Below are 9,460 nucleotides of genomic sequence, written 5' to 3'. Positions count from 1 at the left end.
CTTCTAAATCCAAGCAGGCATCACATCCCAATAAGGGTGTAAAGTTCCCGTCAACAACAAGGTACAACAGGTTCATTTGACGATTCTTGTATTGAGTTTGAAGGTGTACACAGCCTCTTGGATGAATGGGCTTAGTTACAAGCCAGCCTTTCAAGGGTTGCTGAATCTTTTGGAGAGGTTTTTTGGAGATTTTCTTATACAGATGAAAGGGCATGACAGTAGCCTCTGCACCTGTGTCTGCTTTTACTTCAACATTCTGCCCTTCAATCTTAAGAGTGATAAGGTTCTTTGTTGATTTCTGGAATCGGAAACACTGTCCAGTTCAATAGATCCAAAATAGGTATGTACCTCCTTATTCATATTCTGAGTGTCTAGGTCTGGTGGACTTTCTTGTTGCACTAAATCAACTTTCGAACCTTCTTTTACATTCCCTGGGCACACTTGGGCAAAATGACCTTCTTTCTTACACTTTAAGCACTGTTTTCCAAATGCGGGACAACGAGAAGGTCGAGGAAATGGGTGCTTGTAACCACAAAACTTACAAGAACGAGCAGCTGTCTTGTCAGCTTCTTTTGACTTTCTAACAGGCTGAATTCCTAATGAATGCTCAGTTCCAGCACTCGCTTGAATGTTGAACTTGAACTTTTGTAATTCTGAGGCTTCAAAGGTACGACAATAATCATGAGCCTTCTGTAGGGTTAGATCAGGTTTCTTTAGCAGTTCCTCTCTCAGCTCATCAGATAATACACCTCCCACAATTCGATCTCTTATTAGCGAATCTCGCAGTTCGCCGAATTCACATGTTCGCGACAACCGTTTCAGTTCGCTGACAAAGTTATCAACTCGCTCTCCCTCTTTCTGGTTACGCTTATTAAACACTAACCTCTCATAAATGACATTCCTTGCTCCCTTACAGAGTGCCTTAAGTTTGCTGCAAACATTCGCATAACATTCTTTGTCTTCTCCAGCATTGTAAACAAAATGACTATATTCTTCAATCGCTTCGGGTCCAGCACAGTGAAGTAACATGTTTACCTTCAATTTGTCCGGTTTGCCATCTTTGCTTTTCGCCACAAGATAAATTTCAAACTGCATTAAAAACTTTCTCCAGTTGTCCGCTGCGTTTGCATCGAGCACCAAAGGACCTGGAGTTCTCGTATCTCGCTCAGCCATCGCGGTTTGTAACTCAGCCAAGCCCTGATAAACTCCTTGCAATCTCTAAAAGGTTTTCACTTCTGACACCATGTTGTAAGATAGCTTTAGATAAGGCTCAAATACTCAACGCAACGTTAAACATTGTCAACACAATGTCCGACATAAGCCAACTCGCATGTTCGCGAGATGTGGGGTGGCCCACGAAAACGTAAGGGACTCCACAGAGGGGTACCCACAAGTTAATATTACAACAACATGTAAAAACCATGTAAATGAAAAAAGGGGGCTTGTAAGAAACATGTAAAAAGCATGTAAATGAAAAAAGGGGGCCTGTAAGAAACATGTAAAAAGCATGTAAATGGAAAAAGGGGGCCTGTAAGAAACATGTAAAAAGCATGTAAATGAAAAAAAGGGGGCCTGTAAGAAACATGTAAAAACCATGTAAATGAAAAAAGGGAGCCTGTAAGAAACATATAAAAACCATGTAAATGAAAAAAGGGGACCTGTAAGAAACATGTAAAAACCATGTAAAAGGAAAACCTAGAAGTTGCACGGGTGCGGTGGGGGGTTGTAAATAGCCTGTTAAAAACATGTAAATTAAAAAGGGGGACCTTGCAGAGGCTGTGAAAACAATTTAAATGAGATAATGGGGGCTTTTCGAAAAACTGTAAAGACCACGTTAATGTGAAATGGAGACTCTTGGAAAAAAAATCTAAATTTAAGAGAAGGTCTGCCTAAACCCTGCAAAAACCATGTAATAGAAAAGTGGGCTTATTTAATATTACTCTGGTGTAACAGTTCAACCAACGGAGACTGTTCAAATGATGTAAATTCCAAGTTACCGACAGCTTCGCGATCCTCTTGTAAACGGTTGGTTGGATTTTGCAAAGAAATAAATGAAAAGTTACCCCGGCCAGGTTAAACTTGGGGGGACGGGGGGGGGGGGGGGAGGGAGAGAGGAAGGGTTGTCTCGGGTAACCGAGAACATATAAATGGGACCTTTTAAAGGCGCGTAAAGTTAAAATGTGACACCGCCGTAAAGCTCCGTAAACCTACCCTGAAGCCTCCATTAAGAAGCCTTTTACGTTGAAGCATTTGAACTTCTCTAAAGTCCAAGTTTGTGCTATAGTGTGCTTTAAATTGAAGTTGGGTTAGAAAGTATGCATCAAGCTAAATCGCTGCATTGATCGACACCGCACTAAGCTGTCTCCTTGTGAACTTTACGCGCGTCCACAACGACAAAATAAAACTAGAATTGTTATTACACATGCAGGCGTCTCAAGCTTACGTCTCTAGAAAAGAGAAAAATTAATTCTCGGACACGGACGTATTTTTTCATGAAGGACCATGAAAGCGTCACGTGTTGTGTGAGTTCAAGACGGAAAGAGCCCTGGTGACCGAGTTTGAACTGACGCGGAGTTAGGTTAGGCAGGGAACCATGAGGGACACCCAGCGACCGTTTTCTCTCGAGTGCTTTTAAACGCTGTTTTAGGCTATCTGGTGTACTTTCAAAGCTCTGTAGGTTAATTTTAGATTGCGCAAAAAAAAAAAAATTAATCTGTTCGGTTATTCTAGAGGAGCTTGACTGAGTATTCTCGAACTTATTAGGGCTTTTTTGTCCATTTCCCGAAAACGTTAGGTCTCATCGCCTTTTTTCTGTCTGATAGCTGACTTTTTTTCGGTACCCAAAATGACATTTTTAACAATCCGAAAACAACAGATATTAAATTTCTCAAATCGCGAAATTTCGAGGTCACAGTTGTGCCCCGGAACCGTTGAGAATGAACGAAATATCATCGATCTAGAGCGTTAAATATTCCGAAACATGAACATTCTACAAGTAAGATTAATACAACTAAGTCTGCCCTTGCATGCTCACTGTTTGTTATTTATTTATTTATTTATTTTTTTGGTGATTTCTACCGTTTTGTGCTTTCATTGTCATCACTGTTATCCCAGTCCCTTCATAAGAGCATAGCAGCCTTATGAGTGCCCGATCTCCAACAAGCAAGAATCAGCGGTCTTCATGTTAGGTACCAGGTTCTCTCGATTCTCCCGCCATGTTTGGCGGTTCGTTAGAACTTGGATCGAACTCGAGCTCTGGTTTAGCGGGCCAAATTCCACTCTACCTTCGCTTCGTGACTGTGCACGGTTTCAAGGAAAAATTTTCCGTTGCCCAGAAGCTGAAGATAGCGATTGCAGGGAACAACAACAACAGGTAAGCAAGTTTTGCATAAATTGAACGAGTAGAGTAAAGTAGCGGCAAGGTACATTTCGTTTTGTCTTTGGTTGTGAATGTGTCATTATCAAGGAGAAGTTACATTGCTTGTGGAATCGACTTTGGTGATGTTTACCTGCCGTGCATAAAGAGCTTTATTATCTGTTATTATCTGTTCTCGATAACTGAGTAAGAGCATGCGACAGTTGTTATTGGCTTATATGCACCTTATGATTCCTTCTGATGCATGCTCTTGTAATAAAGTTATGTTGCCCTCTGATGTGAATGCTAGTAAGCTAAAATGTAATGTGCCATCTTCAGCGGAGAAATTTCTCGTACGCTGGTGTAAGTATTCTGAAGTTACTCAAGAGTCTACAGTTGTACCTACATGCAAGTTACAATATGCTGTTATACACAACTGTACATGGACATTGCACCCACTGGTGCTGATAGTAAGTTAAATGTTGTGGAATTTTCTTTCACAAAAAAAAAACACTATGATACTTTATAAAGAGGTATACATGTACCTCAAACTGTCATGAAAACTACACAGGACTTGAAAAAAAAAGGAACAGTAACTTGCCCAGGCAGGAAAATCTACTTGTCTTGGACAACACAGTGTAGTCAATTGATTATTTCATAAAAATCAATAGAAATTAGTCAATGATATCAGAAATCAATAAAAGGATTCGTCATGAGTAATCGATTGTGATCAAATTTTCAATAAGCATTATCAATTTTGCTGATAACAGCTTATCTTTTAAGCAGCATTTAATAAGGAAGAAATGAACAAAAGATATGAAATAATATGAAATCATGAATACAATTGCATAAAAACATATCATTGTATCTTGTAAACAGAATATTTTGCTGGCATGTACATGTATTGGGGACTATGTTTTGGGGGTCTTTGGTAGTGCCTTTGAAATCTACATAAAAAAGTTACAATCAAACATTGTGTTGAGGACACAATTTTTCTACAGTTTATGTGAGCTAACAAAGAGAGACCAACTTTCAATTGATTCTCTGATGACTGATAAATTTGGTAAAATCAAATCCATAACTTGAAACTTCTCTCGCATGTGAGTATGAATTTCTTTCAATTGATTGATAGCACTGATAATACTTACATTAATTTCAATTTATTGATTTATATCAATTTATGGATCGATTTCAATCGATTGCCTTACCTGGGATGACCAGACAGCACTTTAGAGCCCTATTACAGCTGTACATTTTACAAATACATGTAGGTTTCATGTGTCATACATCTGTTCATGCATCTGTTGCATGGCAGGAAAAAAAATTGTAAGTCACTTGCCCAGTTTTCACTTGCCCCCACTTAAATATTAGTTGCCAGTGTGGTGGCCAGTAAGGAAATCAGAGGACAAATGCGAATGAAGTATGCTCAGATTCCTAACTAACTCTTGCTTTCAACCTAATAATTAACTAATCTTTAGGTCTTAAGTTCTGAAATGGAATGACTGGAAATTATCATTTATCAAGCTGGCATTTTTAGCCAGATTCTCAAGACTACTGAGGCTACATTGCAATTTCACTTGCCCACCGGGCCACTGAACTTCTATGTTCACTTGCCCAAGAGCAAAATTTACTTGGCTGAGGAAATCAGACCTGGGTTTTTTCCTGCCTTGAGTAGATCACAGATAACATCAAAATGTGGTAAAAACAAAAAATATTCACATAAGCCATTACCAGAGTGTGTCACAGAATCTGTGAGTTTTTCAGGTATGTGTCACTGATGTTCTTACCACATTTTGATGTCTTCTGTGATCTATTACTGAACAGATGCACGACAACATAGAATCTATCTGCTTCGTGATACATAACAAAGAAACAGAAACAAATGTTTATGACATCATCTGTACCTTTGTCCACCAATAGAGCATAAGTGCACGTAAGAAACAATGAAGTTGTGCCTGTAAATAACTTGACTTATTATTTAAACATTGTTTGATAGGAGTTTGATTTATTGTGCATGAATATTACAATGTAGAAGATAGTGAACATGGAATATTTACTGCCACAGATTTTGAGTTTAGTTCTTCTACATCCTCTGACATTCAGTGCCTTCCAATCAGAGATGCAAAGTTTTTGTCACACAGTAGCTACAGATGTAGATGTAAGATCTGTTTGATTGATGAATATTCAGGGCTCAAAATAATGGCCGGTCAATGGGCAATGTCAGGCCAGAATGGTGACTTGACCGGCCAAGAACTTCACTCGCTGGTCATGTTGACCAGTCATGTCATGTTGAGACGGTCACGTTGTTCATTCTTGAATAAACAATCAAATCCCCAACTGTAAATCTGAGAGTTTTAATCTCTTTTTTATTTTGACCTCTAACGAAAACATACACCAATGCATACATTTATCTGTTCGAATGGCTAAAGACCATTTGCTTGCTGTTTGTCGTGCATTCAAGACCCATAGGAATGCCATTCGAGTGACTGGGGCTAAATCCGTTCAGAAAAATATTAAGCCAATTTTTAAACGGTCTAGCAGTGACTGGAACAAACAAACTATATTTGTGGGTTTAATTTGGCTCACATTACGTGTACTTGATTTTTTCGTAAATATCTTGACCAGTCAGAAATGAGACGTGACCGAGCTAAAATTACTTTGGCCAGTCAACATGACCGGCTACAGTCCAATTTCAAAGGTCACAGTATAAATTGGAATGATAAGAAACAAAATAATAACTCCAGTGTAAAATTCGCTGATTGATATCATGCACAGAATTTGCTGATTCATACTCAGACATAACTTATCTCATTTAACGAAATGTTTTATGTTACTTGTAGGATGAAGTAAAATTGAGAGTGGTCAATACATGCATACTCCTTGGCATTGATGCTTGATCAGGAAAAAATCAGCTACTGAGAACTCTACAGTACTTATGACTCTATAAGGGGTCCAAGGCCCATTTCTTGAAGGCCTTGGAAACTTTTCGGGCCCACAAAGCCATCTTTAATTGAGCTGTGTCTAAAAACTAAGAGCTGTATATGCCTGAAACGTCTTGTGTGAAGGAAACCTCTGTTCATATTCAGAATAAGCGAAGAAAACAGCTCTGTAAGCATAAGATTTCAGATTTTGGTATGGCTTTCTGGGTGCAAAAACTTATTGGGACCTTCAAGAAATGGGCCCCTGGTGCATTACAGTCTGACATGGTGACCTTCAACACTTTGATATGCTCTGGCAGCTTTCTGGCATAAATTCAACCACTTTAAACATTATTTTAATGCTTTGAAGTATCACCTACACTGTACCTGTGTTAGTGAATTAGCATTAAATTTAAATATCTTAGATTGCTAGGTTGATACTTATTGCTCAATACAGCAGCTATAAGATTTGATCATAAAAAGCAAAGGCTATGTTTATAAACATGTAGTACCAAAACAATAATTTATTAACTTATGATGTGTTATGGGAACTATGGTACTAGATAGGCCTTTCAATTTCAACAGGCCCCTATGAATTTTTTTTTTACAGTACAGTTTTTTTATCACAAAAAGAAAAAGTAAAATTTTGAATATTGTTTACAGTGAATGTTTTGACAGGAGTCCAAAATGTTTGTGCCGTTGGGATTCTGTACAGTTTTAGAAAAAGAAGGAAACTGTGACTTTGTAAACATAGCCTAAAAGATGTCAGAAGCCTTGTTTTATGTTATGCAATGTAGTATTCCTTTGGCATGATTGTTTTTATGATGAATTTAAAATGTCAATCTTTATCTTGAGGTAAATGTTTTTTCTCCCTATTTTCTGTTATTTCAAAAGAACAATTCACTCTATGAAAAAAGTTGATCAATACTTCACACTTACATTGCAGTAATTTTCATAATAAGGTAAAGGTAAAGTCTGCATACAAGCCACGTGGCCCAACAGCCTGGAGCTTATCCCGCTTTCTGTAGCAGGAAGCGACTAGGACTATTTCTACTCCCCCTGGATGAGATGCCAGTCCATTGTAGGGTTACCCCACCATTAAATTCACTGGTACCCACTTGTACACCTGGGTGGAGAGGCATGGAGAGTAAATTGTGTTGCCCAACAACACAACAGAGTGTACCCACCTAGGACTGCTTGATCAGGAGTTGAGCGCAGTGCATGTAACTATGAGGCCATCGTGCCTCCCACATTTTTCATAATAATTATTAAGGCTAATTTAATCCTACATTAATTACTTAGTAAGAAAAAACAGTTTATTCATTCATTTTTTGACAAAGGTATTATCATTATGTTACATTTGACTTTGAAAATTAAGTATATATTTAAGACAGGTATCCATTCGCAAACAATTTTAATTTAGTAATACACCTAAATTGCAAAATTTTTACTAGTTGTAGCTGACAACAGTATAGTTCTTAATCATTTTATTATTTATGAATTAAATATAGCTGAATATGACATGGTTTCGCACAATCTTGAAAAGGTCTTGAATTGTAGTAGTCTTCTTGAAAAGTGCTTGAATTCGGTTAAAGGGGCTCAGTCATGGTATTTTAAAATATTTTGGCCATGCACAAAATTACATTTAAGTCGTCTTGTTATGGATAGAAAGAAAAGAAAACATGTTTTATTTGTTGCAATGTATACATTGTAAACCTTATTCATGGCATATAAAAACTATTTGAATTCTACTGAGTTTGTTCTGATTGCAATAAATTTCTGATTGTATATAAATTTGCATATTTTCTACTATTATAATTAAGGTCAACAGATTTGATTATAATAAAACAGTACATTCCATGCATTTTTCTTCAAGTTATTATTTACAACTTATTTATCGTACAGGGTTTCTGCCTCCCTTTTTCAATTTGCATGTTATTTACAGGCTCCCTTTTTCCATTTCCAGGTTATTTACAGGCTCCCTTTTTCGATATACATGTTATTTACTGGCTCCCTTTTTCAATTTACAGGTTATTTGCAGGCTCCCTTTTTCAATTTACAGGTTATTTACAGGCTCCCTTTTTCAATTTACAGGTTATTTACAGGCTCCCTTTTTCATTTTACAGGTTATTTACAGGCTCCGCTTTTCAATTTACATGTTATTTACAGGTTGCCTTTTTCGATTTCCATGTTATTTACAGGCTCTCTTTTTCCATTTACATGCTATTTACAGGCTCCCTTTTTCGATTTCCATGTTATTTACAGGCTCCCTTTTTCAATTTACATGTTATTTACAGGCTCCCTTTTTTGATTTACATGTTATTTACAGGCTCTCTTCTTCCATTTACATGTTATTTACAGGCTCCCTTTTTCGATTTACATGTTATTTACAGGCTCCCTTTTTCGATTTACATGTTATTTACAGGCTCCCTTCTTCCATTTCCATGTTATTTACAGGCTCTCTTTTTCCATTTACATGTTATTTACAGGCTCCCTTTTTCGATTTGCATGTTATTTACAGGCCCCCTTTTCCGATTTACATGTTATTTACAGGCTCCCTTTTTCGATTTACATGTTCTTTATGGGCTCCTTTTTTGATTTCCATGTTATTTACAGACTTCCTTTTTCGATTTACACGTTATTTACAGGCTCCCTTTTTCGATTTACATGTTATTTACAGGCTCCCTTTTTTGATTTACACGTTATTTACAGGCTCCTGTTTTCATTTTCCATGTTATTTACAGCCTCCCTTTTTTTATTTACATGTTGTTTGCAGCCTCCCCTTTTTTTATTTACATGTTATTTACAGTATTATGGCAGCCTCCCTGTATTAAATTTACATGTTCTTTACGGGTTTCCAGGTTGAATCAAAAGAAATTTACAGGCTATTTACAGTATTTGCAGGAACAGTTTACAAGTTATTTACATGATCTTAGCCCTTTGCTTTGAAACATTTACAGTGTTTTCTTCATCATTTACATGTTTCACTTGAAATATTTACATGTTTTTTACATGAAACCTCCAAAACATATAAAAGGGGAAAAATCATGTAAATTATTCTTTACAGTCTTTTTGATTATTTACATGTTAATTACATGTTATTTACATACTCTGTAAATTTTCAACTTTTCCAGTGATATTGACTGTCGAAATTCGTTACATACAGTATGGCGCTCAATTTCCAAGC

At 37.0% G+C, this 9,460-nt stretch overlaps 1 protein-coding gene and 1 long non-coding RNA gene across 3 annotated transcripts; one reads left to right on the top strand and one right to left on the bottom strand.

Annotated features, from left to right (window-relative positions):
* Window positions 1-243: 243 nt before the first annotated feature.
* LOC145468338 (uncharacterized) lies at window positions 244-1,432 on the bottom strand. Its single transcript, XM_081452040.1, has one exon. The coding sequence runs from the start codon at window positions 1,171-1,173 to the stop codon at window positions 244-246; it is 930 nt and encodes a 309-aa protein (XP_081308166.1). The 5' UTR covers window positions 1,174-1,432.
* A 1,501-nt stretch (window positions 1,433-2,933) lies between these two features.
* Window positions 2,934-7,552, top strand: LOC145468574 (uncharacterized). Of its 2 annotated transcripts, none has more exons than XR_014042226.1 (2): window positions 2,934-3,373; window positions 6,196-7,552. It is a non-coding gene; the product is annotated as an uncharacterized LOC145468574 (long non-coding RNA). The 2 variants fall into 2 exon arrangements; XR_014042225.1 differs by lacking the exon at window positions 2,934-3,373 and adding an exon at window positions 4,702-5,513.
* The last annotated feature ends 1,908 nt before the right edge of the window (window positions 7,553-9,460 follow it).

The sequence above is a fragment of the Orbicella franksi genome, chromosome 14, assembly GCF_964199315.1.
Source record: "Orbicella franksi chromosome 14, jaOrbFran1.1, whole genome shotgun sequence".
Taxonomy (NCBI): Eukaryota; Metazoa; Cnidaria; class Anthozoa; order Scleractinia; family Merulinidae; genus Orbicella; species Orbicella franksi.
This window is presented reverse-complemented; position numbering and strand designations above follow the sequence as displayed.

Excerpts from the sequence above, each read along its gene's own strand:
- LOC145468338 (XM_081452040.1), bottom strand. The coding sequence starts at position 1,173 with ATGGCTGAGCGAGATACGAGAACTCCAGGTCCTTTGGTGCTCGATGCA.